Genomic DNA, 27,847 nt, shown 5'->3' on the forward strand with positions numbered 1-27,847 from the left:
GACCACCGCCTCGGGCCACGCTGCGCTGCGCCGCGCTATTGGAGGGAGGAAAGGCGGCCACCAATGAGCGCGGGGAGGGGCGGGACGGCGATCACGCCAGCTGCTTGTGACTGGCTGCGTCCGCGGACGGACTGACCAATAGCGATGTGGGCAGCGCTATAAAGGCTGCCGCGGAGGAACCATGTGCTCTTTCGCCGCGTGGAGGTGAGTGCGGGAGCTGCCGGTAACGGTGCCGCGGCCGGTAACGGGCCCGCGGCGTGGGGGCCGGGCCGGTGATGATCTCCTCCATGTACCCTTTCTGACACCTCGTCTGAGGGCGGCGGGCGGCCGCGGCCCCTGCTGAGCATGCACGGCTGAGGCCCGGGGGGGGCGGCCGGGCCGGGCGGGCGGGCGGAGCAGCGGCGGGGCCTGCTCTCAGCGCGCACCCTTCTGTCCGCAGGGAGCCGGCTCGCAGCGCCGAGGACACGAGGGCGGCGGTACCGGGGTTGGAGCGGTGCAGGCGGGGCCCCAACGGGAGCCGCTGCTGCTCCCGTGCTCTGCGTGGGCTGTGAAACACAACGGAGCCGCTGAGGAATCGGGTGCGCTAAAACAAACACGAGGTCGAGTGAACCCTGCCGCGTGGGGCAGCTTGAGGTAACGGAGGGGGAGATGAAGGGGTTTGCAGCGTGACCTCCAGGGCTGGTTGTTGAAACGATGTAAATCTCGGGTGCCCTTACTGCTACCGAGCTTTTCTGGTACAGAAGGTTCTCATTGATGTGCTTTACCCAGCCTGAAGTCAACTTAAGCCCTTGTAACTGTTTCACGCTGTATTGGGCCAATTTTGGAGCTTAAAGGTTTTAATAAAGTTTTTAAAATACTTGGTTTGCTTTTGCTTCTTGTTATTGACGCATCCCTGGTATATAAAACCAAACTGACGTTACGCTCTGTATTAGGGCACCTGGCAGAACTTCTCTGCTCGCTTACCTTAACGGGAGCCAGTGCATCTTAATACACTTGCTCCAGCTCAGCTTAGACCGGAGCCCTTTAATTAGAATCATAGAATCAACCAGGTTGGAAAAGCCCTTTAAGCTCACCCAGTCCAACCGTTCCCAGCACTGCCAAGGCCACCACTAACCCATGGCACTGAGGCCTCGTCTCCACGCTGTGTGAACACTTGCAGGGACAGTGACTGCAGCCCTGCCCTGGGCAGCCTGTTCAATGCCTGAGCACCCTCTGGGGCAGGAATTGTTCCTCAGCTCCATCTAAACCTGCCCTGGTGCAGCTTGAGGCTGTTTCCTCTTGTCCCATCCCTTGTTCCTTGGGAGCAGAGCCCAGCCCCTCCTGGCTCCATCCTCCTCTCAGGCACTTGTAGGGAGCCATCAGGTCCCCCCTGAGCCTTCTCTTCTCCAGACTGAACCCCACAGGTCCCTCAGCCGTTCCCCATCACACTTGTACTTCAGGCCCTGCACCAGCACCTCCGTGTCTTGCAGTGAGCTCAATGCCCTCATCCAGATCATTAATTAAGCCATTAAACAACTGTCCCCAACACCAAGCCCTGGGGAACACCACTTGTGACCAGCCACTGACTGGGTTTAACTCCATTCTCACCACTTTTCTGCGTTCAGCCAGTTTTTTACCCACTGAAGATTATTGCTCATCCAAGCCAGGAGCTGATGGTTTCTCCAGGAGAATGCTGTGGGAAGCAAAGGCTTTACTGAAGTCCAGGTAAGACACCATCCACTGAGCAGCTCACCTTGTGGAAGATCAGGTTGGTTAGACATCAATCGTGATGTTCCTGCTGTATCCAGTAAAGGATGGAGATTCCCCTTATCCCTTCTCTTGTTGCTAATGGATTTATAAGAACATTTAGAGTGGCAGTAGCCAGGTTAAGACAGCACAGAGTACCCCATGCTGGTCACTGAAGGCTCAAGATGTGCTCAGGAATGAGCTGTGTGTGATTCCCCAGTGCAGGCATCTCCATTGGACGATCAGATCCCTTTGTAGCCAGAGGGGTTATTAAAAAACTTTATTAACAGGAATGAAACCAAAGCTGTAACCAGGAGGCAGCGGAACACGGAGTTGTGTGTGCAGCCGAGTGCTCTGCTCGGGGAGCACACCCGGCACTGGATTCCTCATCGCTTGGTGGCAGTAATGGCCCATGGAAAATCAAGCCCCAACCCATGGGATGCCAGTCCTGCAGCGGGAACGCTGGGGGCTGAGTCTGCCTTAGGGTTCAGGTGTAACCCCTCAGACGGTTGTGATGTGTCTGCTGTAGCAGAGTTAGCTCCCAGCTGGCTTAGTTAAAGCACTCCAAAGGGCAGCATTGACATCTCCCTTGTTTAAATCAGTTTTGAAACTGGTTTTGGTCCCACATTGAAGAAGTGAAGAGCTGACAGCTCCTTCAAGACGGCAAGATAGATGTAAGACTTCTGCCCTGGGAGAAGGCAGGCAGCCTGATGGGAGCATGATGGGTACCACTGCTTATAGACTCCCTGTAGCTTTGCGTCTGTGCAACCAGGGGCACTGGGGACAGGGATGTGCTGAACAGAATGAGGATGGAGGTGGCTGTGAGATGACTCATGGAATGGTTTGGGTTGAAGGGACCTTAAGGCTCATCCAGTTCCAATCCCCTTGCCACAGGCAGGGACACAACAGATCAGCAGCTTCGTGTAGGAGAGGCTGATGAAGGCCACCCGAGCAGCGAGTGGCTGGGGTTGTGTTGTTTCACATGGTTCATTTAGGGCAGTGCAGGGAAACACAATTTGCAAAGAGGAGAACTGCCAAAGGCCGAGCTCTTCCTCTCGGTTCAAATTTGGACTTAGAAGTGCAGCTTTTTGTAAGTAAAAAAAGCCAAAAGCCTGACACAGACCCAAGGGGTGAGGAGCCCATTGAAGGGAGCTGGCGGGAGAGCCTGAAGCCTGTGAAAGCCAGGCCTGCAGCATTGCCCCCAGCTTGCTTCCTTAAAAGAGAGAGCTGTCCCAAGAGGACTTTGAAGATACCAAAGCGTTGTTGCAGTCTAAAAACGCTGTTGCACTCACATGAAGGCATTTAGAACAAGCTGCAATGCACTGGATTTCTTCTCCATTAAAGTACTAGAAACGGCAGAATGAGAGAACCAAAGCCTTTACCTGACAGAGAGACACCCAGGAGATCTCTGTACAACACACAGGGGAGCGGGAGCTTGCTCAGAGCTTACTCAGACAGTGAAGCTCTTCTGCAGGGCAGAGGACAAACCTCTTGTGTTTTACACCAGATGGACATAACTACGAAAACAGTGGCCTCCAAAACAGTCTTTCACTGTGTGCCCAGGGCTCTGAACAGCAGAATTCCAGGTGTGCAGGGAAAGAAAAGGGAATTCAGGACCTTTTCCTACCTGGATGTCAGCGGGGAGAAGGTGTTTGCTCCCCACACCATGATTCTTAACTAACGTCAAAGAAGCTCCTGGCTGCTGCTGAAGGGATGGAGACGACCAGGTTTACCCATCCGGGTCCCTTCCCGAGCACCCACCTCCCATCCACACCGGGAATGCCAACGGATGCGACGGGGGCTCGGGAAGCAGCGCCTGCCCCACGGCTCAGCATCCCAGAGCGCCTTCGCTGCGGCTCCCCGTGCTGCGGCGGCGGGCAGGGACAGGCAGGACACACGGACATGCACACACGGCCACAGGGAGAGCGCGGCACACGAACACTTGGCGTGAGTCCCTGGACGCACGCGCCGGGCGCGTTAGGACCTGCAGCAGCCCGAGCCTCGCACTTCCTTCTTCACGTAGTCGTGGAGCGTGAATTTGGGCTCGTTGGGCAGCTTCAGGGATCTGTGCTTCAGTTCCCTGCGGGAGGAGGGAGCCACGTTAGGTTCGGAGCCGCCTGCTCCAGCGCAGCTGAACTCGACCCATGGGATGGTTTGGGTTGAAGGCACCTTAGAGCTCATCCAATTCCAACCCCTGCCCCGGTGCCCAGCACAGCCACCACTTACTTTGCGATGGCTGTGAACGCTAATTCCACATTGAGGCCACTTTTTGCGCTGGTCTCCATAAAGGGCACTCCGTATTCCTGTGGGAAAAGCACAGGGAGGTCAGAAACATCAATGGGGATATTCCTGAGGGTTCCCAGCCTGCACCAAGCCCCGGCCAGCACGGGTTCCTGTCACAGGAGCCAATACCCTGCGCTGGGGCAGGAGCTGTGTGGTTGGGGCAGGAAAAGCTGATCAAGGACCCACAGCTCAGGCATCTCTTACACAGCCTTGAACTGGTTTGAGAGGGCAAAGAAGCTCAAAACGTCAGCGCAGGCTTAGAGGAAGAAGAGGAGAAGGAAGAGGAGAAGGAGGGGAGGAAGGAGGGGAGCAAAGCATTCCCAGAGGTATTGTGGGCCAGGCTGGTCTCCAGTTAACCAGTTCATGGGGTACATCTGCATACGCGCCCATACATCCCCATCTCAGCACAGAGCCATCACCAGCAGCAGTCCTCATGTACCTTGGCTAATTTTTCTCCATCTTCCCTCTTCACCACTCTGTCCTGGGCTGAATCCACCTGCAAACAGCAGCAGCACAGAGCCACCTGGGGTGCTTTGCAAGGTCCTTGTCCTTCCAAACCATTGTCCCCGTGGACCCTGACACCCCCCTGGGGTCCCTGCAGCACGTCTCCATCACAGGGGCCATCATGGGAGGAAGAGGAGGCTCTGGCAATGCCAGGGGCTGGGCTCACCTTGTTTCCCAGGAGCATGAGCACCACGTCCTGCTGTGCGTATTCATGGATCTCTGTCAGCCAGGCCTGCAGGGACACAGCCAGGGGAGAAGGAGGAGGAGGAGGATGGATGTGAAACAGGCAGGAGCTGCAGGCAGGGATTTGGCAGCGCCCTGCCTGAGGAGCTGCCTCTTGCCCTGTGGTTGCAGGACTTAAAGCTCAGCTGGGATGGTCACATTAACTCTCCTTTGGGAGGATAAGGATAAGGGTTTGCTCCAGGATGTGCCCTGTCCTGCACGTGCTGTCCCTTGTGCCCAATGCACTCATCCCGGCATGGGGCTGACCCTGCCTCCCCAAGCCGTGGGGCGCCTTCCCCGCCCTCAGATCCACGCTAATCCCATCAAACCTGCCCTAATTCCCTGCAATCCCTGACCCTGCGGTGTGGGCAGTGCTGCTGCAGGTCAGGTCCCCGGCTCCCAGCGCCCATGGGTGATGCTCACCCGGCAGCATCCTGCATCAGCACCCAGTGGCCAGGGAAGAGAGGGGGGATGCAGGCTTAGAGCCTAACCCATGCAGATGCAGCCCCTAGTCCCCATCACGCACGGGCTGGGCTCAGTGCGCTCGGCTCCATGGATGTGTTGGTCCAAGGGACACGCAGTCCCTCATACCAACACTCTCAGCTCCCTTCTGGCACCTTGCAATAGCCCTGGGTGCTGATTCCTCCCTGCCGGGGCTAGGAGTACCCCATGGATGTCCCTCCCGTGTCCCCGTGGGGCTGATGCTGCAGATGGGGCCACGTTACCCAGCAGCATCAAACCTCCAAGGGATTTTCTGCCTGGCTGCAGGATCACAGCCTCAGTGCAGACCCCCAGCCCCATTAACCACCAGCACTCACACTCCATTACACCCAGTAACAGACACCTCTCCAGGAGCCATCCAGCTCCAATGCCACCACTGCCCACCCCAGCCTGAAGGAAGCATTCCCAACACTGGTGACACGGGAGCAGGATGTGCCCTGTCCCCACCACAGAGCTGTGGGCACAGAGGGGTGGCAGGAATGGGGCTGCCAGCAGAAGGATGCTCCAGAGCGGGGCCAGCTCCAGACACCCATGGCCAGGGGGGTGCAGGACCCCCAGGACCACAGCTCCACACCTTGGGGTGTCAGTGCCTCACAGCACCTCCTGCACAGGCTGCCTTTGCCAGCTCAGAGCCTGCTCAGCACGCGCTGTACAGCGTGTCCAGGACATGAGCAATCACATCCTGTTTTATCCAGCAGCCATAAGGAGGGGGGACACCAAAGACCAGGTTTAACAGAGCCTTTGGCCCCAACGCCAGCACCCCTGAAGCACCCAAGGAGGGGGATCAGCTCTGTGAGGAGGGGGCAGACTCGAGCAGCACAAGGGACCCCCCCAAAAGCCATTGGGAAAGGCAAGTCTGCAGGGACAAGGAGCATGCAGCAGGATGGGGCCTTCTCCTCCACCTGCGTTTGGCACTAGGGTAGATGGTGCCCAAACCTGACCCACTGGGGCCCAAAGGAGCAGAGGAAGATGAGGGAGCATCTTGCTCAGTAAAGCTGTGACTGCACACAGTGTTCATTTGCTGCTCAACCGAATCCATCACCCCTTTGATGCGCTACTGAAGGGAAACCTCCTCTGCCTGTGCTCCGGTGTCCTCATGGGCAGGCCCCCATGAGACAGGAGCTCAGCACCAACCACAGCCCTTCTGGACACGGCTCACACCTCCACCACCAGCCCCTGCAGCTCAGACTGACCCACAACCACCCCAGCCCATCACAGGGGACCCTGGGGGTGCTGCTGTACCTGGATGTTGTCGAATGATGCTTTGTTGGTGACATCGTAGAGCAGGAGCAGGGCTGTGGAGACAGGGACGGTGCATTAGTGCCGGTGCCATAGTGCCAGTGGGGCAGAGCCTATTCTGCACTGGTCCCCAGGGCCCTGCTGCAGGTCATGCCTGGGTACATGGTGCTACAGCATCACCGAGTCCCCTGATGTAAAATACACCTTGGGAGCCGTGGGCTCCCGGTGTCTGCACCTCGGCACGCAGAGGCTGCTCCATCCTTGGTGCCTGCTTCCCAGTGACTCCCAACTCCCCTGGCCTGGAATCACAGCTCAGAGGGAGCCACAGAGCTGGGGGGCAGCACCGGGGTCCGTGCTTACCGTGGGCATCCCGGTAATAGGCATGTGTGACGCTGCGGAAGCGCTCCTGCCCCGCTGTGTCCCAGATCTGCAGGGCAGAATGGAGCAGAGGGATCAGTCATAACCCAGTACCGCCCCGAGGGACCCTCCTAAACCCAGCCCCAAACCCCCATGGTGCAGCCCCGAGAGGCTCCTTCATCCTTTTGCTCCCCAGGCCAGTAACAAGGAAAACGACAAGTGCGATCGATGCTGCAGCATCACCTCCAGCTCCTCAGTGTGTGGAGATAATGGTGCGTGGCAAAGGGCTCCCAGCATGCTCCTTAATGGGAAAATCCATCGGGCAGATGGATGAGTGGGGACCCACTGATTTAATTCATCAGTTCTTAATGCAGCGATGCACTTGCAGAAGGCAGGGGGGGGATATCAGCACTAATGGTGTTAACTGAGCTCCGGGCAGAGGGATCAGGGAAACAAAGGGGGTCTCGGGGGGGCTGGAGCAGCTCCGGCTGTGGAGGGACATGGAATCTCCTGCACGTCACCAGAGCAGGCTCCTGCCCGTGGGGCAGAGCAGCCAAAGGGGCTCACAAGCCTGGGAGATGCAGCAGTAAGGGATGGACATGGGGATCCTGCTTTTGGGGTGCTCCTCTGCTGAGGGGCTTTGCTCAGCCCCAAACACCCATTGGGACCGCGGGGACGTACCTGCAGCTTCACCTTCACCCCATCCACCGTCAGCACCTTATTCTGAAAGAGAAGAGAAAGGACAGTGAGGGGTGAGCACATGCAGGACCCCAAGGGGACAGGGGCATCCCAGTGTTTCCCCCCCCCCAAAACCCCTCTGCTGATTTCCTCTCCCTGCTTTTTAACTCACACCCGTTCATCCCAGCCCCTGTTGGAGCCATTCTCACCACGGCCCAGTCCAAGGATCATCCCCTGCACCCGCTGCGAGCTGCTCCTCTTTGGGTACCTCACTGCCCGTGCCTGGTGTGCAGTGAGGGCTGGGAGACCTCCGGCAATAAATCACTGAGCACCAGCAGCCCAACTCCATGGCCTCCAGAAGACGGAGCCGAGCACTCCGTATGCAGGCAGCAGCTTAAAAATACCTCCTTTCCCTGCTCTTTGTGCCCGTTTTACTCCCAGCGAGCGCTGGTTTGTCTCCGTGTTGTTTTTTCCTCCCCTTTTTTGCTTGATTTCAGCAGGAAAGGTGGGAAGGAGGAGGAGGAGGAGAGGGGTTGTGCAGATGGGGGGCCCATCAGTGCGCCCCTGGGCGCTGTCCTGGCTAACAAGGGCAGGAGATGGATCCAGACCACGTCCCAGAGCATCCGGCAGTCCAATGTGCTGCACCACATTCATCAAACACAATCCCAAAGATCCAGTGGTCCCAGGGGAAGGAGCAGGGAAGGGATTGATTTGCCTGCTTAGATCCACAAGAATCAGCACAATAATCAGTAGGATGGGATGAAAACACAGCCAGAGAATGGTGCACTAGGATGGGGCAGCGTTTGCTGCTGTGGTGATGACTCCAGAGCAGCCATGGGGTGCTCTATCCCCCTACGGGGTGGTCAGGGATGCCCTCATCCCGCTTGGCTCCCTGCCTTTCCCAGCCAGGCTCTGCCACCAGCTCTGGTGCTACCAAGCCCCTCTAGGCAAACAGGAGCACACACCCCCAAAACCACCCCTGTGCATCCCACATCACCCGGCCCCAAGCACCGGCACCTCGGGATGCAGGTACCCAGCATCACCCACCAGGATGATGCCACTGAGGCCTTTCATTGCCGGCTGCTGTAGCCGGGGATGTGGCCATGTCCCCACCATGGCCACGCTCCAAGTGTGCCCGGTCACTGTGAGCAGGATGGAGGGAGGGAGAACATGGCCCTGAGCGTGGACCATGGCAGTGGAACATCTGCTGAGCAGCGGAGGAAGCTGAAGCCCCAGCGCTGCACCTCGTGCGTCACCCTCCACTCCAGGAGCTTCATTAGCAGGAAAGCTGGCAGCAGCAGGAGACGCGCTAATTACAACTGACTTACATTGTGGAGGAGGCGGAATGCTGAAACCTCATTAGAGGCTGCACGTGGCCCCAGGTGCTGCTGGACCAGGAGGAGGAAGGAAATGGATCCTACAGGGTTTGGGTATGGAGCTGAGCAGCGTTTCAGGGCGACGAGCTGCAGAGATGCTCCTGCAGGCAGGAGACACAGCCAGAGGCATCCAGAGCAGCAGCTCCTGCCTGCATCCCTGCACCATCCCAGCCTGCATCCCTGTGCCTGAGCACAGTGCAAAACACCAGTAAGAAGCCGAGGAGAAGGTGGGAAGAGCAGGGGTGGGAAGGGCTGGGGCTGCCTCCAGCAGCACACAATGGCTCCCATCAGTGCCATGCCAACCAGACACCCAAATCTTCCCCCCTACCTCAGTTAATAGACTTCCCAGCTTCCAATTCTCATTACTTTTTAAGGAGCTGCTGCTCGATCCTGTACTCCCAGCCCTTCAAAGGCACGGCTGCGGGGTTGAACTGCTAACAAGCATCCAAAGACAAAGGACGGGTTGTCAATGCACTGAGACTGATGGCAACGAGAGGGGTTGTGTTGCTCAGGGCTTGTTCTTCATCTTGCACAGTTTAACATAACAGAGGTAACAGAGCAGGAAGGGATCCATCCCCACAGCCCTGCTCTTTGCAATGTCAGTCTTTATGTGCCCTTTTTCCTGGGGCATTGGCTGTGCTGCGTCCTTGCAGGGGCTGCAGCGGGATGCCTGGAGTGCCTCTGTTGGAGGGACGTGATGCTCGGGAGTTAAACAACCCTCAGGTCCTTGGATAAATAAAGCTGGAACCTTGCAGATGCAGGGAAAATTAAATTACCAAGTGCAGATGGTCCTCAATTAAGAGCAGCATTAACAACACAGCAGCAGCCCCAGCAGGATCCCGCCCCAGCGACTGGATGAGAGCAGCTATTTGGAGGTGGAAAGGGAAGAGAAGATGCCCACAATGGAGTGAATGTGCATCCTGTGATGGGTGATGCTCCCACCCAAGTCAAGGTGTCCCCAACGTCCCCATTTACCTGGTCCCCAGGGTCCCCAGTGTGCCAGGGAACCACACTGGGAGCGACTGGTACATCCCAGCCCATCCCATTCACTGAGCCCATACCAGCAAAGCAGCAGCGTAACCCAGGGTCAGCAACCACACAACATCCCGGCCTCTGCCCAGCTTTTCCACGCATTAACTCATTAATTAAAGCCTTAAAGGTTAAATTGGATACATGGATTAACTCGCTTCACAATTAAGCTGACAATTGGGAAGCTGCTCGCTGGTGCCATTCAGGCTCCAAGCAGTGGAACCCCTTACCCTGACTCCCTGGTACCTCTGATGGGTACTGGCTCCAGCGATGCTGCCCAGAAGCACCCATCAGAGCATCCCCCCGGGGGTGCTGGGCACGGCTGCAAAGGACACACAGCACTTGGGGACCGGCAAAGGGACCACCCCATGGCCCTGCTCCTCCCCAAGGCATTGGGGTGGTCACCTGGAGATGGGGAGAGAAGAGAAACCCGGGAGCACAGTGGGTGATGGATTGGGGCATCCTTTCTTTTGGGAAGCCAAGAGGAAAACAAGGAGCATGGAGGGCGATAGGACACTGGGGGACCCCAGCCCCATGCAAGGCAGGACTCGGATCCAAATCCCATGGAGCCTCCTGTGCCGGGAGGAAGGGGATGCAGTGGTGATGGGGCTGTAGCAGACAGACAAATAAACCACCTCCAAAAGCGGCTGCAAAAATAGACTGAGGATCAATGTGGAACCGTGCCCAAAGCAGCAGGACCCGGCATTAACTCTGCTCATTAAAGCCCCCAAGTTTCCCCACACACACGCGCTGATGCCAGCCCCGGCGGCTCTGCATCCCCTCCAGCCACAGCCGCCTGGCACAGGGATAGCACAGCCCTTTGCCAAGGTCGGGGTGCAAAGAGACCCCTCCTTTGCTCCCAAAGGTCCCCAGAGTTAAAGCAGCCGAACTGGGTGATCCTGACTGCGTTTGCATTGGGGAAATTGAAACCAAAGCAAATTGGGCCCAAAGAGTGCCCAGGCAGGGGGTGCGGGTGGCTGGGAGGTGGCTCGGGGTATGGGCCATCCGAGCAGGCTCTGGGTGAGGAGCTGGAGCTTTCCCAACCCGCATTATCCACAGCCCAGGAACACCACGGCACTGGGAGCGTGGCAGCAGCTTGATATGAGCAAAAAGGAGGCAGTATCAGCCCCTGGATCCGTGCTTCCTAAATCCAGGGCTGGTCAGAGACACAAACAGAAAGGGGGAACAAAGAGTTAAGTTTCATCAGCCCTGAGCAGACACCGGGGCTCTAAGAGCAGCACTGAGCTCTCATCTTGACTTCACAGCGGCTTTCAAAGCAGGTTACAGCAGGGCTGCTCTGCCCATCGCTGAACCACAGGGCAGCGCATCCAGCAGGGATCTCCATCTCCTCTCTCGATGGAGAGCACATCCAGCCCAACACCTCCAGCTCAGGGATAAACCATCTCGGAAGCACATCCCCTGTGAGACAGGGGAGGGAAGAGCCCAGCTCTGTGCTGGAGCCCGTGGAAAGCCGCTGAGGACAGGGAGAGCAGGCAGGGACACAGGCTGGATGCGGTCCCACTCCATCCATGCTGACCCCCTGGAGGATGCCTCAGGCGCTGGGATGCACCTTTGGTGGTGCCCCTGTGCCACCACCAGCACACCCTGCCCATCCCCTCCTCCTGATCCCATGGACGAGGTTCTTCTCCTCCTCATCCCATGGACCTTCTGCTCTCAGAGGGAACCCAACCACTCACTGCAGGGCAGGTGATTCCCCGGCAGCTCCGTGCATTCCAACCCTGCAGCTAAAACCAGCTACTTCTGCCTCATGTTTTCCCTCCAGGACTCCCACACTCCTGCCTGCTCAGAGCTGCTCCGGAGCCAGGCACCGATCCCGGGTGCCAGGATCCTTTGGGAAGCGCTGACGTGTCAGCACTTGCTGCTCAGCTCAGCAGCAGACCCCATGGAAAGGCAGCAGCAGCAGCACAGCACTGTGCAGCAGATGAGGCCTCTGACCCCCACTGATCCCTGTGCCCCCTCCACATGCCCCCATTGAGGGGTCACACACTGTGTCCCCCCCTTTCCTTCATGCCAGGGCACAACCTGCCCCACACACTGCAGACCACACAGGAGAAGCCACAATCTGCCCTATAGAAAACATGGAATCAACCGGGTTGGAAAAGCCCTTTAAACCCATCCAGTCCCAGCACTGCCAAGGCCGCCACTAACCCATGGCACTCATCTCCATCTAAACCTCCCCTGGTGCAGCTTGATGGGCACAAACCCCCCCATATGCCCTGCAGAGCCCCACGGGCAGCACAGCCCCTTCTCTGCACCCCACAGCACCCCAGGCATGTCTGCAGCACCAGGCTTTGTCAGGACCCATGTAAGCTACATTAGAGCACAATCAGCATCTCCCTGGCTGCCAGCCCTGCAGGAGATAAGAGTCAAGGCTCTTGTTAGAGCAGACACACTGAAGAATTAGTGACTTATCGTCTGCCATTCGCATCAGGCTGCAGAGAAAAGGGGGTTCTGGCAAGGAGAATCCTGTCTTAGGGACAGATTAGAGCTAAGAGGATCTGGTTAGGATCACACAGTTTAAACTCTGCTTCTCAGCATCGCCTGTGCCCTGCAGCATCCAGCACTGGGTCCATGGCACCCTCCCTCCCAGCCCAGCTGCTCCCAAAGGGATGGTTCCTTAAAGGAGGCAGAGGCAGATGAGGCTATCGATGCTTGTGAACCCAATGGGGCTGCTCGGGCTCATGCCAACAGGAGGAGATGTGGCTGTGTGAGGCTTCAGACATCCCCGCCACATCACAGCAAACCTGTGCCCCAGTCCCATGGATAACCATGGAAAATGGGCTTTCCACCATGAAAAATCCGTGGGATAGGATGTGCTACAGCAGCCCTGGAGAGCACAGCCACCAAAATGCAATAGTCAGGAGGAAGGCTGCAGCCCATCCCTGCAGCTCCCAGCACAACGTTGGGTACCAGGATCGGATGGAGCCCATGGGATGATGATCCCTGCACCCTCACCCTGCATTCCTCACCTTCCATCTCTTCTTATTTCCTGCTTTATAATAGATGCTTTAAAACCACCCCTGTTTCTAAAGGAAGCATCCTTGGAGACAAAGGGGCAGAGCTGGCTCCTGCAGATCCTGCCCGCACCGAGGACCAGCAATGTGCTGCTCCACACATCCCTCTTCATTCTCCTCATCAAGGACATGCCACACTGCAAAGCAGGACAGGAATCTCCACGGAGCATTTATTGCCATACCATTGCTCCTTCACAGCAAACACAATGCCTGCCAATGCACCGGGAAGGAAAAATGGGACATCCGTTGCAGTTATAGGGGGAATTGGTTACTCTGGAGTGGGAGGAAGAAAGACGTGCATCACTTTTATGAACTTAAAGGTCTTTTCCAACTTAAATGACTTCAAGTTCAATGTCAAAGGAGTCAGTCCTTGTGTTGGAAGTGCAGCTGGACCCAGCGCTCCCACCATAGCAGCCGGAGCCATGGGGTGATCCAGGGAGCCCCAGGCCCATCCCTTCTCTGGGAAACCCCCAAGCAAGCAGTTAGGAATCACTACCTTTGTGTTATGCTTCATCCAAACCTTTTCCATTCGGCCTATCCCAGTCTGAAGGCCGTTTATAACTTGGCTTTGGAGCCACAGAACCAGGTTTTGGTATGATCCTGGCTATAAAGCACAGCTTTCCTGGAGGCAGTGGGGTCACTGCTGCTGAGGATGGCCCTGGAGCTCTGCCCACCCAGACTCCCTGGTGCAGCACAGTGCCTGCAACCAGCTATATCCCTGCACTGCCCCTTCATGTGGCAGGGCTGGCACTTACCGGGATGGAAACCTGCCCAAAGTTTCGGAGGAGACTTTGCAACCCAATTAAAAGAAGCAAACCTCAGGTCTGAACACATCAGCGCCAACAGCCCAGCAGCAAACCTCCGGCACTAACACAGCACCTTCTGCAGACACCCTTGCAAACAGCGCTGTTAAACAGCACTTCTCGACCCTAAAAATAAAAGCAATAATCCCCAGAGAGCTGGCAAGGGGATCTGTAGCTTTGTATCACTCACACACACACACACACACACACACACACAACACATCCTTCACCTGCAGCTCTCCCTGTGCCATAAACCCAAATCCTTCATAGGATCCAAGGAGAAGAGAGCGGCTGAACAACCAGCATGGGCTTGTCCCAAGGCTGCACAAGTCCAGGAAGACGCTGGGAATGGCAGAGGCCAGGTCTGCAATGCTCAGAGCTGTGATGCTCCCTGATGCCAGCCTGTTTCTGTGGTGCTGCAGCAGCTCCCATGCATGGTGCAGTGGCAGCAGTGGCAGTGATGGCTGAAGCATGGTGAGCCTTGGCTTCCTCCCCAGGGCCAGGACCCTCCTTAGCCCTGTGGTTGCTTCCCAGGATCCATATGGGGTTGTCCAAGGTTTCATCTCCTCCTCACTCACCACAATGGCTCTGCTTTGCCATGGGTGGCAATACCACCACCCCGTGCTCCTGCCCATTGGATGCACTGGCCCTGCTGCGCCAGCACACTCACACCAGCATGGCATGTGTCCTGGAAGATGGGGAGGTGCTTCCACACCAAACCCCCCCATCAGTCAAACCAGTTTGGCCCAACCAAAGCCATCATTCGCCCTCCTGGTGCCAAGTGAGTCAGTGCCGGGCACCGGGAGACAATGAGGGGCAGCACCAGGCTCATCCCACAGAGCATCAATCACATCCCTGGCAGCACCCCATGGCACCACCAGTGCTCCCAGCAGCTCGGCCTCACGTGTGCATCATTCAGGAGGGAAAAGCACATCTGCCAGGCACGGAGGCATGCTATTTTCGGCATTGTCAAGCACTTCTCGCATTAATTCATGCACATTCATAAGAGCAGCACATTGATGGGTTTAAGGAAGCTGGGGTTGAACTCGGTCCCACCTGCCAAGCACCAGCCCCACAGGGAGCCGCTCACCAAGCTCTAGTGCACAGGGGTACAGTGCACATCCCATTGCGGCAGGACCAGCTCTCCACATGGGATGCTCGTCCCCCACAGCAGGTGATGCTCCAGTGCTACCAAGAGGGCACATTTTGGGCGTTTTCATCCCTGCAGCTCTCTGCAGGGATGCACCACTGCAGGGATGCTCCATGGCAATACACCACAGGGATGCCCCACTGAGATGACCCGGAGCCATCCCTTCTCCTGAGCAGTGCAGCGGCATTCACCAGGAAGCAATTCCCAGCCCTGCTCTGCTCCCATCACATCAGCCACATTTCCCCAGGGCACATCAGCAAACCACGGCAGGTCTAGGGAAGGGGCTGCTGGCCCCATGGCTGGGCTCCCTGGGCAGGAGCAGAGCCCGTGGGGCTCAGGACCCAGCACCATTCAAGCTGCACAGGGCTGGCTCCAGACCACGTGTGCTGCAGCACCAAGGGGACAAAGAAAATCCCACGCATCCGAAACCTGGGATGCGTGAGCACGCAGGAGCGCTTTTCCTTTGGAAAGCTCTGACTCATGGGAGCCCGAGGATGCAACACAGCAGAGTAAAGGTTTGGGATGCTTCACATCCCTGATCCTGCTCCTTCCATCCACCAGGACCACACAGGACCCCTATGGAAACACCCAAGAGCTTATGGTCACAGCAGAATGTAACCCAACGATGCTGGCTGCCTGGGGCAGCGTGCCATGGACCGTGCACCACCAGGGCTCTGCCCGGCCTGCAGGACCAGCACTGCCGGGCCCTGCCATGGGGCCGTGTTGGGCACAGCCGGCTCAGATCCCGGATCCGGGAAAGCCGCATCCCGAGGCTGGCGCTGCTCCGGGCTGTGTGGGCCGGGCAGTGCCGCTGCCAAAGCCTGCGCTGGGCTCTCAAAGCTGACACCAGGAGCAGCAATCCCGGTGCTTCCAGGCGAGGCCATGGATGGGTGCAAGGAAATGACCCTGGAAACAGGGCTGCTTCCCTGCAGCTCCCGAGAGCCCGGTGTGCTTAGCACCGAGCGGGGAAGTGCACGTTAAAGCCTAAAGGCAGTGGGAAGGGGTCCCTGCACCGCCTGGGACACTGAATCCCAGTTGCAAGACGCTCATCCAGGGACCAGCCCCCTTCAACAAGCTGGTCCCTGGGGTCTTTGCTACGAGCCCCCCAGCAACAAACTGGGCTGAATCATTCCCCCTGCCACGCAGTTGTGTTTTAATTAGTCACTGGCTCAGAGGAAGCAGCAAGGGATGGAGGGGCTGGCAGGGAATGGTGGGAGCAAATCCCAGCAATCCAGGGCAAATTCAGCATCACTGTTCAATGGAAGGCAAGGGCTTTGCTTCCGGGGGGGGGGGGGGGGGCTGGATGCTTCCAACAGCCTCCTGCTCCTCTGGGGGGAGAGAATACAAACAGGGATTTGTTTCAAGGTTGGGAGCAAAGGGATAACACCAGCGGCTCACCTCGGCATCAGGAGCCTGTTTCAGCCCAGCCTCATTATCTATATGGAGCAGCAGCTCCCGGCACACATCCCACCCACCGCAGGTGCCCATCGCCAGCATCCGCGCTAATGCCATAATCCGGCTCCGGGGGGTGGCCGCGCCGTTGCCGTGGTGACGCTGCACCAGCCAAGCTGGAAAAGGCAAAGCCGCCATTTCCCTGGTGTGACACCAGGGCCGGGAATGTCACAGCTCGGCGGGGGGGGGACGGGGACACGTCCTGGGACACCAGCAGAGGAGGTCCCGGCTCGGCTCCATGGCTGCCATCGGCTGCAGTGATGCGGCAGGGACCGGCTCCCACCACTGCCCTCCCTTCAATGGACTAAATAGAGATAACCCACCCGAAATGAAGCCCAACCTGCCCAGATGCTCACGACAGGACCAGCTGCATCCTCAGCTTACACCCCCTATTAGACAACCTTTCCTTTCCTGCCTGCAGGCAGCACTGACCCCAGACCCACCATGTTTGTCACAACCGCATCTTCCCCAACCTGAAGCATCCCCAATGCACCCCGAGGCTTCTCCTCCCCCTGGGACAGACACGGATCAGGGCAACAAGCATCGCTGTATAAAGCCGAAGGGCCACATGCTCCAACACGAGTTATGAGCAGGGAGAAGTCTTTTTTTTTTCCAGTGCAGGCATAAAGATGAAATATTTGTTGTTGCTTTTGAGAGGTTCTTCAATCCTTCAAGGCAGTGACTCGGTGCTCAGCCAGGATTAGGAATGCTTTATGCCCCTGTTAAACAAACAAAGCTGGACCAGTTGCACTGCTCCAACTGGAGATCCTTGCCAGGGAGCAGGGCAGCTCCATCACCCTTGGATGGAGGCAGCAGCAGCATGGGTACAGCAGCACCATGGCTCTGCTCCACTGCAGGCTGGGCCAGGAGCAGCAGCGCAGCCCAGCAAGGAGAGCATCACCCCTGCACAGTGCTGAGCCCATCCTATGCTCCAAAGCAGGGATGTCCCCATGGTACCACCACTGTTGCCTCATGCAGGAATTCCACAGCTCTCTGTGCTTTCCCAACCCTCTTCCTCGAGGCAGCAGCCCCCCCTTGCTCACTGCATCCTTCAGTCACCAACAACACATTCTGCTTCCAAAGGCTCTGCAGGTAATCAAGCCCTGGATCCCTGGGCTCCTCACTGCCATAGGAACAGTGTGTCCCCATCACCAGCCAAGGACAAGTGGATAACTGCTCAGACACACCACGCTGCAGCCCCATCCACCGGAAACACAGCTCCGATCCACTTGGATGGGATTGGTTTCCCTGGTTTTTCCTCCTCTCAAAGGGATGCTCTTCCACCAGCACTCTCTGTTCCAGGCTTTGAACAGCCGATTGCTGTCATTCTGCTCTGCCACGCTGATGCTCCATCCTCCCAGAGCCCAACAAAAGGGACCACATGAGACCAACCTGACCCCACCTTCACCCTCTGCAGACACAAGGAGGAAAGTGGATCCTAGGGAAGAGGATGAAGGTGCTGGTGTTTCAGGGTGATGTCCCTGCACAGGGGATGAGCAAGGTGAGAGCCATGGGACCGGGGTGCCCCCAAATGCCTGTCAATGAGGGGCAGAGCACCCCAAAGCCTGCCCATCCCCATAAGCCCCTCTGCTTTCAAAGAAAGCCCAGTTCTGCACAGCTGAATTCAATCTTTATCACAAAGATGAACGTGAAATTAAGCCAAATGTATTCCATTAAATAGTCAAAGCATTTAGACTGGCTCTAGACCCATTTAAATGTTTTATTGGCTATAAAATGCTCCCTCCCAGGCCCTGGCACCATGAGCGGACCCAGCATCACACAGCAGCTCATGCTCCAGCACCTAAATGCGCCAATTCCTGACCTGCCACGGCCCAGAGAGGCACAGACAGACCCCATCTGTGTGCCCACAGCCTTCCTCCTCACCCTGCTCCTCCATGGGGAGCCTGATAAGCTGGAGTGAAGCAGGGCATGGACCCGCACCCCTGGAGATGGGGAAGTGCCTCAGAGTGGGCAGAGCGGTCCCATGGTGATGGGTGATGCAGGGAAGATGCTCACAAGCAGATCCATCACCCTACACCAAAACCCAGCTCCCCACAGGGCAAAAACTCCTCTGGTTTTCCAAGGCACACCCCTTCCAATGCTGCTGCAGGGGAACACCCCGAGCTATTGACACCTTTCATTCCAACCACCCCAGGCCTGGACAGGCCCATGGGGATGCGAGCTGCCAGCGTGCCCTGGGAAGCCTGGGAGACACCAGCACCATTCCCAGAGCATCTCCCACGAAACCCCCATTCCCAGCGCTCTCACTATCAGCTGAAATGCAAGATTTCACACCCGGATCAAACACGATCTATTCCCGGGGGTATTTCCCAGGCACCAAAGGGATGGGAGAGCTCCCGGCGTTCCGAGAGCAGGGAAGGCACTTTCACACCCTGCAAACTGGTTAAGAGCTTTCTTAACCGGGCTCTTTGTCGTGATGCCGCTCAGTTAAAGAGCGGCTCAAGCACTCCTCCGCTTGAAGACACCCATCCCGTTCCCTGCTGCTTTCCCCAAGGCAGGAACGGAGCCGGTTGTCCACGGGGACCCCGCCGGCACAGGGGTGCTTGCGATGTGCTGCCGTGCTGCAGCCCTGGAGCACATGGAGGGGGGTGAGGAGGAGCAGGAGCCACAGGACCATGAATAAAACACCAGGCGCCACGGGCGCCGCTCGCAGCATCTCTTGGCAACTGAGCCCCTGCATGCAAATGGCAGGAGAGCGGCAGCTCGCAGAGAAGCAGGGCTCCGCTTCCCAGGAAAACTGGCTCTTTGCTCCCTGGAGAGCCCGTCCCGGGAGCGGCAATAGGGACCGGCAGCAGCCACGGAAAGGCTGATGGCCAATAGCCACACATGGCATAAACCGATGGAACCAAGGCTTCTTGCGGCCAGCAAGGCTCCTGCCCTCACTGCGCGAGAGCTCCAGGACCTGCCCGAGCTGCTGCCAGATTCAGGCAGCTCCTCATCCTCATGGCATCGCTGCCAGCATCTCGCCTGCAAACCAGGGAGAAGAGATGGAAAGCGTCACAGGAAAGCTCCTCCGGGTGGATTCAGCCCAGTTTTCCTCACAGTGAGAAACACCAAAGTAGGAAATCAGCTGCTGGCTCCTATTAAGATTCAGCTGGAGCAGTTGGAGATGCAGAATGAGCCCGTTCCAGGCACATTGCTGCTGGAAACACATACCCAAGGCTGGGGCACAAGCATCCCCCTGCCATGCTCAGGGCTCCTGTCCCAGCCTGGTCACATCCATTGGTACAGCAAACCCCTGGCAGGGACCAGCCTAAACCCATCCAAGTGCTGCAGCCCCTCACACAACCCCACACACGACCATGATACATGGCAAAGACTGAGAACAGAGACACCAAACGCTCTGCTCGATGCCAAGACCCCCTTCCCTCGAATGTTCCGGGATAATTTTCCATAAAGACACACTGGAATTAAACCCCTTCAGTTCCTTTCTTCTGGCCTCAGCAAATCCCCTCCCACTTCTTTCCAGATTGATCCATCAGAAAATTAGCCCTGCTAATGCTCCATGCCAACCGCTGAGATAAAAGCCAGCCCTTGGCTTTCAGGCAGCTCCAGGTTGCACCAACCCTTCCAAGGGAGGTACCAGGGCAAAGGCTGCACTGGAGCATCACAGGGATGGAGACCCAGGACGTGCTGGATCCAGTGGTGGTTTGCACACTGGGATTGAAGCTCCCCATCTCTCATGCCGAGTTCAGCAGCTGCTGTTGTGCTGATGGAAGGTGCACACACACACGCTATAGAAAACAAACAGAGATGCAACAAACCTCTTATGCAAAGCCCTATATTATACCCTGCTGATTCCACCCCCGGAGCAGCACAGGGCTCGCTGTAATCAAGAGTCCTCAAAGCTCAGGGTCACAAGTGACAGCTTCAATTCACAGCAGCCGCCCCAGCAGAGGGATGAACTGAGGCACAGCCAAGGCTGGAGCGGAGCGGGGCAGGGTCCTGCAGGGTAACAACCAGCACAAACCCGTGCTGGGGCAAAGCCTGGCTTCAGCGGGAACGTTCCCTGTGCCCAGCTGTGTGCTTGGGAAGGGCAAAGCGGTGCTGGAGCTGCTTCCCTCCTCCTCCCGCACCACTTAGGCTTTGCACCACGGGGACGTTGGTTTGCTCCTTCCCCTTGGGGCAGCAAGAGCAGCGATACCACAGCACACCTTGGAGAGCACACAGACATGTTCTGTCCCTGCTCTGAACTCCGCCAGCAAAGCGCTTCCCGATGGATTCATCCCCCTGACTAACACAGAAACCATCTCCCTGCTGATGCAGAGCAGCTCATTAGCACCTTCCCAGGGAGAAAAACCTCATCTTTCTCTTTTCCCCGTTATGTTCTCCTCTTTTCAGGCCCCATCAGTACCAATGTCTTGACTCTGCTGACCCAGCACAGCTGGGGATGGAGCACGGGGCTGTGACCACCAGCCACAGAGCCCATCACCAGCGAGGGGCTCACGCGGCGCTTTGGCGAGCCTCCTCTCGTGTTAGCTCGCTGTTGTGACAAGGCAGAGGCACTGTTGGCTGCACAGCTTCGATTCCTGACGAGGTTTCTGCAGCATTCCCAGAATTACAGCGAAAAGCGGCTCCTTCGGCAGCACCAGCATGGGATTCACACCCCTGAGCGATAAACCTGCTCTTTTCCAGGAGACTCTGCTCCTTGAAATCCCACCATATGGAGCTGGAAAAGCACGCAGGGTCTGCTGAGACCCCCCAGCCATGGGGAAGAGGAGGAGGAGGAAGAGGAAGAGCTCATACCATGGCTCAGCACAGCCACACCACAGCTCATGGGAAGCCCTTTGTTACCCAGCAATGGCTGGAAGCCCCAAAAGCAATGCTTGTGACCGAGATGCTCAAGGCAGGGCGTTGTTTCCTCCCCTAAGAGGGTTTCCCCTCTGTAGGATGCAGCTCCACAGCTCAGACAGGAGTTTCTGTTGCTCCAAGCAAGCCCCTGCAGGAGGTACCCACAGAGTGGGACTCAATAAACCCAACTTCCAAAGGAAGGAAACCAAAGGACTCAGCACCTCCAAAGCTGGAAGCCAGCAGGTACCATTTGGATGCATTCTCTAATCCTACAGTCACCGCTATTTCCCCAGGATCAGCAGTTTATTTTCCAGATATAATTACATCAGCATCCTGCTTTGTTTAACAGATGATGATAAACAAACACAAGAGGTTCTCCCTAAAGGAAAACAGTAGGAGGGAAAAGCCTGGTGGGCCGCTAGGAATTGTAATGGCAGACTGAAGCAGCCTGCTCTAGTGGAAGGTGTCCCTGCTCGTGGCAGGGGTTGGAACTGGATGAGCTTTAAGGTCCTTTCAACCCAAACCAGTTTGGGATTCTATGATTCATTTTGAGTGTATTTCTGCTCATTTACACACCCTCATGCCTACATTACCCATTAGCCACAGCTTTGCATTTATCTGGTGGTTTGACATCCTTGCAAACAAGCGGCTGACGCTCCAGCCCACTGGGACCAGTGGATGGACTGGGAGAGGAGGCAGAGAGCAGCTGGGTGGGCACAAGGGCTGCTCCCCAGCACGCTCCATCCCACCCCAGAGACCAGCGGCATCAAGAGGAGTGAAGAGTCCCCAGAATAATGTGCGGAGCTGACAGCTCCATCCCTATGGCTTCCCAGGGTCGCAGCAGCTCCCAGTTCAACAAGGCTGTGCATGCACAGGAGCACAGCTCAGCCTTGAGGAGGTCCCCGTGGTCTCTGCCAGGACTCAGTGACCACCACAAACCCCACCAAAACCCCCAATACACCAAACCCCCACCTTTGCTCAGCACCTTACACCGCTCCAAGGCAGCGGAACCCCGCGGCTGCCAGGGAAGCGGCTGCCAAATCCCGGGATCACAGCGGGAAGGAGCTGCGATGTGACAGCTCGGCTGTTAGATAGACACACAGCAAAGCCAAAATGCGCTCTCACAGCAGAAGCCTCCAGCGCTCCCACCCAAGAGCTTCCTCTGCATCGTGATGCGAATGGTGAGAGGGGCTCAGTTACAGGGCACCTGCGAGTAGGATTATCCTAATGGAAACGGAGCTGGGGATCAAAAACTACTTGCAGGTCCCGTCCCCCCTCCGTCCCCCGTCCCCCCCCCAAATTTTAAGCACCTTTTAAAGCTGATAATAACAAGTTCAGGGCACACACATGATCTTCTCACTGCATAATATGCCCATTTCAGACCGATGTAGCTCCAGCAGCTCTATTACAGCAGAAAATTAACCCTAATTTGATTGCTCCTCAGTAGCAGTGGTTTGCTCTAATCAATAAGTCACAGGACCGTGCGACTGCCCTCGGTATCAATCACTGCAAGGAGTAATAGAACGCTTTTCATTGTAAGAACACCTGAAACATCGTGTAATTACCTCTGTATAGGACGATGGGCTCCAATTCACCAGTCCCACCGCGCTCTGCACCAAGAGCCTGTTTGCAGGAAGGACCAGCCTTTCCTAAAGGCTTTCAGAGCTATCCCCCACCTCTTCCACTTGTCACTGTACCAGCAAGTTATTATTCACACCCCAGTGAAACAGCAGGTTACAAGAGACACTCATCTTCCGTAATCCTCCAGGAAAGGGGAAGATGCAAGATGCTGCTGAGGAAAGGCGGTTGGGAAGATGCAACACCGGTGTGTGGCATCACCACCCGCTCTTCACTGCACCCACCCATCGCCACTGCAGCACCGAAACGGAGCCAAAAAGCATAGACAGAGACAGTGCCCTGAGATGAGGGCAGGGAGAGCACAGACACTGGGCATATACTGGTCCTGAGGGTGCATTTGGGGGGAAGCAGATGGTTATGGAACTATGAGGACCTGGAGCACTGATCCTCGGGCCAGCAACCCAAACTGTCAGCAAATGCTCCCTTGATTGCCCTTCACAGCCACCATAAGGTTTCTTTGATGCCACCTCTATAAAGTCACTGCCCCCATTGCTCTGCTGTCCCATGGGGGTGCTGGAGCACAGCATCCCTGAGCATCCATCACCAGCCCCAGCTCAGGAAATACAGTCAAGAGAAGGCTTTGAGAGCCCCATTGGCAATAGATATTCCCACCTGGCAAAGGATGCTCTGCACACATCAGGGCATGGCAGGACATGATTCGTGTCCCCTTCTGCCCCCATTCCTCCCATCATCCCCTCCATCCAGCAGCTCCGATGCACTGCTGCTATATTCTGAGAGCTCAGAGACCCCTTGGCACAGCACATCCCTGCCATGCCGGAGGGAGCAGGAGCCACCCCAGCACCACATCCCCATGCTGGCACCCCAGAGCTGTGCTCGGGAGGCATTTCCAGGGGATTCTGGTTTACGCCAGGTTTGTTTCGTGTTTATTTGTTGGTGCTTTGGAAAAGCAAACCTTAAACCCACTGAAACTGACTGACTGAAACAGAAACGCTTTCACTGGGCAGCTGCTCAGGCCTCAGCAGCTGCTCTTACACAAAGCATCCCCAGGACGCAGAGCAGATGCTCCCGCATCCTCCGGCAAAGCACCAGTGAAGCAGTGCCATCAGATGGTGCCCAGCCGGAGCTGACACCCATCGGGATGATGGGGTTCGAGTCCTTGGAGCAACGTTTTGTTATTCATGATCAGAGCCCAGCCGGGGGGCAAGGAGCCCCCCGAGCACTTACCCTGAAGTCGATTCCAACCGTGGAAATGAAGCTGCCGGCCAGGAAAGCACCGTCCTTGAAGCGCACCAGCAAGCAGGTCTTGCCGACCCCCGAGTCGCCCACCAGCATCACCTGCATGGAGGGACGGGGCGTGAGAGACTGGGTTTGGGAAGGACACCCCCCCGTGGCTGTTACCCGAATCCATCCCAGAAAACCCCGTACCGGGAGCTGGCAGCAGATCCCGTATTCTTGAGGGGGGAAAAGCACGTCCAAGAGAGAACTCCTTGGACCCAGGGGAGGGTGGGGAGAGAAGGGGGGACCCACAGTGGGATTATGATGTATTTTTTTATATTATATAAATACATTATTACTAATAATATTTATCATTATATATTGCCCACCCTGCACCATGTGTGTCCCTGAGCACTGGCCAAACTCAAGACACTTTCCCCCACCCAATACTTAACAGATCCCCATGGGGGCACAAACACCCCTTGAAACCCACAGGTGCTGTCTGGGCAAGGCAAGCTGAGACCCCCTGGGGGCTGTGGGCCCCGCACTGTCCCAGGGCACCCACAAAACACCCCACACATGTGGGGCTCCCAGTGCCGCCTGCTTCAGTTTCCCTGCTCCGCAGCAGCCCCAGGGTGCAAACAGGGCAGGCACCCACCCTGCGGTAAAGAAACCACAGCAGAGAGGAGGCTGCTCCCAAACACAGCTCCCCAAAGCCTCTGCTCCTCGTGAGCCCTCCTGACATCCATGGGCCACCAACCCCATTCCCATTGGCAGGATCACAGCTCCCCACCACCCTGAAATCCGGATCCATGCCCCTGAGCTCTATCAGGGGCTCCTGCACCCGCAGTGACTTCCATAGCTTCACCCTCTCTCCCCAAAGCGCTGCGGTTGCTTTCCAGAAGCCATTAGCCCGTGACTGGATTGCAATGGTTTGGAGGCAGGTGCTGCCCTGGGTCATGCTGAACCCACACGGGAGCCACCAGGAGTGGCAAATGCCACCAGCACCACGCTGCAGCCCAGCCTCTGAGAGGTGGCACTGCTGGAACTTGGTTTGGGGCAGTGGGATGCAGCTGTGGTGCTCCAGCACCCAGTGTCCCAGCACCCAGTGTCCCAGCAGAGCTGCACACCAAGCCCTGGCGCAACAGGGGCAGGAGAGCCAAGGGCAGGGGGAAAACTGTCATTTTTAGTGCAAAAAACCCTTTTCTGGAGCAGGGTGACCCTGCAAAGCCACCGCTCCCTGCCCAGCACCATTAACACCTCACCCAGGGCACACCGCAGCACCGGGGCCCCGGCTCATGGCAAGGGATCAACGGTCAGGATCCAGCCCTATTCTGGAACTGATGTTTGGTCACTGCCCTGGCAGAGCTTCGGAACCTCCAGAGAAGGATAGGGGAAGGAGAGAGTTTCATAGCCCAGGTTTTGCTGAATACAAACCCATTTCTCTCTACCGCTAAGACCGTTAACAGGGATTTGGCTACCTGGTGCATCTGGGCTTATCCAGCACCTCGTTCAGCTCATCCCTGTGCCATGGGGACAATTCCAAGGGAAAGCCCCATCCTGGGCAGGGAGAAGCACGCTCCCGGGGCCAAGGACCAGCTGGCTCCATTTTAGGGAAGCTGTTGAACGTTACTGCAGCTGTATCAGGACCAACCACCTCCCACAGCTACCGAATCCACTTCTTGGACCTCACGTCCCAAATCTCAACACCATGATGGCCACACCGAGCGCCACCAGCACCGAGCTCCCCAGTGCAGCATGCTAAGGCTGGTCTTGCCATGGCAAACAGCATCTCCTCCAAGCCTAATAATCCGCAGCCTCAGAAGCGCTAAGGCAGCTCCAGGCGGGGAGCACGATGGAGGGGGGTGCAAGCACATTTCATCTGTGACTCGCTCGCCAGGCTCTGAAGCAGCAAGAAGCCATCCGAGCCCTTAAATAAAGCCCAAGCTGGAGCCGTTTCAACCGCAACCGGCGCGGATCCGACGCGACCCAGGGCGCACCGCCACCCGCTCCACAACCGCATTTTGCCGTTGTTACGGAGGAAGCAGGCGGTTGCGATAACCCAGCGCAGCGAAACGCCTTCGGTCAGCGGCACTTGTTAAAGTTCCGCAGGAGCCGAGGGCTCCGCCGGTGCAGCCGCGCCCGGGAGGCACGGGATGCCGGGCTGGGATGGAGGATCAAGGGATGGAGGATGCAGGGACGGACGGATGCAGGGATGCCCGCCCGGTCCCGCGAACTTCTCCGTTGGCCGCCCCCGTGCCCGCCCCATCCCCGCACCTTGAACGCGAGGTCGTAGAACTCTCCGCTGCTGCTGAGCGAGGGCCGCCCGGCCGCCGCCGCGCCGCCGTTGCGGGGCAGGTCGGGGGCCGGCGCGGAGCCCCTCGGGGCGGCGGCGCGGCCGTGGCCATGGCCCTGCTGTGCGGGGGGCAGCGCTGCGGAGGGCGCGGCGCCGCTGCCCTTGCTCCGAGCCGCTTTCTTCCGCGACATCCCGGGGCCGCGGCTCCGCGCCGGCCGCTGCGGGGCGGGGGGGTGCGGGATGCACCGGCCGCCACCGCCCCGGGCCCGCCCCGCCCCGCACAAACCCCGCCTCTCCGTGCCTCGCAGCCAATGGGAGCGTAGAGGGGGCGTGGCCTCGTCACCCCACCCCGCGCCCACGTGCCCGTTTGCACCCCCCCGGTACCCCAACACCGGCACCGGGAGGGATGGGGGGGGTTCAGCGGGGTCGTAGCCGCGGTCGGGGGCCGGACCCTTGGGGCTGCACCGGGTTTGGCACCGAGCGGGACATGGAGAGGTTTGGGGGGGGACGGAGCTCGTCGCCCCGCTCCCCTTTGTGTGCTCATCGCCCCGGCGATCCAGCCGGCAGGTGGGAGACCCGCCTGGCCAGAGCAGCCTCCGCCCCAGCGTTTTGCGCTGTAATCTGATTTTCCAGGGTAGCTGCAGTCAATAGAGGCTGAGGCCTCGGAGCAAAGTGCGATGCCGGAGCCATCTGTGCGTCTGGAGGGGGCTTAATTGGTCCCTGAGCGATGAAGAGGACGTGGTGGAGCTTTTCCAAGGTGCTACCTGCCCCAAGGAGGGGATACACAGCCCGGTCCACCCCCCTGCTGGGGCACAGGGACCTTTCCCCCCTCTGGGCCGATGACGACGATGGAAATCTCCATCACCTGCCTCATGTTCCAGAGCAAACAAAGCCAGCTGCTTATCACCACCGCATCGAGGCAACGGTGGAGAGGATGGCCCCTTATTACAGTGGGAGCGGGGAAACACACCTGGATACTCCTGCCTTTACCAAAGGTTGTGTACTCAGTGCTGCTCCTCACACCCTGGCACCCCCAAATTCCACCTGGAGCAGTGGCAAAGCTCTGGGTACCGCAGGGAGAAGCATCTCCAGCAAGTTTCGCTCTTGGAAAACGTGTATGTGGAGACACTGCTCAGCAATTGCAGTCATGCCTGGAGATGTTGCTCCTTGTATAGTTACAGGAACTAATCAGATAGCTGCAGCTGAGCGAAGGGGGATATGCCTGCTAAAAATAGATTGATGGAGCAACAGACGCCTGAAGACACGGCGTGCAGTGGGGAAGCAGGGCTGCGGAGTCTGGCAGGGCTCTGAGCGGGGATGGCCGTGGCGGTGCTTATCTGTTACAGCGGGGAAATCTGCTTTTTGAGGCAGAAAATCAGCTTGTCCCCATAAGGGCTGTCAGCCCAAGAGGTCTGTTGCATTGCAGCATATGAGGGGTGTAAACACAGCCAGTGCCGGAGCTTCTGCCGGTGCCAACAGCCCCTCCAGGGCCATGGGGAACGGCACCTCTCTACTCGGCATTCGTAGCCTGGGGACAGAGGTCTGAGCAGGGCTGGAGACACAAAGAGCCT

General features: G+C 57.6%; 1 protein-coding gene and 1 non-coding gene across 2 annotated transcripts; one reads left to right on the forward strand and one right to left on the reverse strand.

The window, feature by feature from the left end:
* Positions 1-267: 267 nt before the first annotated feature.
* LOC134161729 (small nucleolar RNA SNORD60) lies at positions 268-362 on the forward strand. Its single transcript, XR_009964073.1, has one exon. It is a non-coding gene; the product is annotated as a small nucleolar RNA SNORD60 (small nucleolar RNA).
* Positions 363-3,677: 3,315 nt separating this feature from the next.
* RAB26 (RAB26, member RAS oncogene family) lies at positions 3,678-26,496 on the reverse strand. The gene is made up of 9 exons (XM_062614785.1): positions 26,258-26,496; positions 23,990-24,100; positions 7,513-7,554; positions 6,835-6,901; positions 6,478-6,530; positions 4,679-4,744; positions 4,448-4,504; positions 3,952-4,028; positions 3,678-3,805 (listed from the first exon to the last, which is right to left on the reverse strand). The coding sequence occupies exons 1-9, from the start codon at positions 26,465-26,467 to the stop codon at positions 3,703-3,705; spliced, it is 786 nt and encodes a 261-aa protein (XP_062470769.1). The 5' UTR covers positions 26,468-26,496; the 3' UTR covers positions 3,678-3,702.
* Positions 26,497-27,847: the final 1,351 nt, after the last annotated feature.

This window comes from Pezoporus occidentalis, unplaced genomic scaffold (assembly GCF_034315485.1).
Source record: "Pezoporus occidentalis ecotype Australia unplaced genomic scaffold, CSIRO_AGI_Poc_V1 ctg178, whole genome shotgun sequence".
NCBI lineage: Eukaryota > Metazoa > Chordata > Aves > Psittaciformes > Psittacidae > Pezoporus > Pezoporus occidentalis.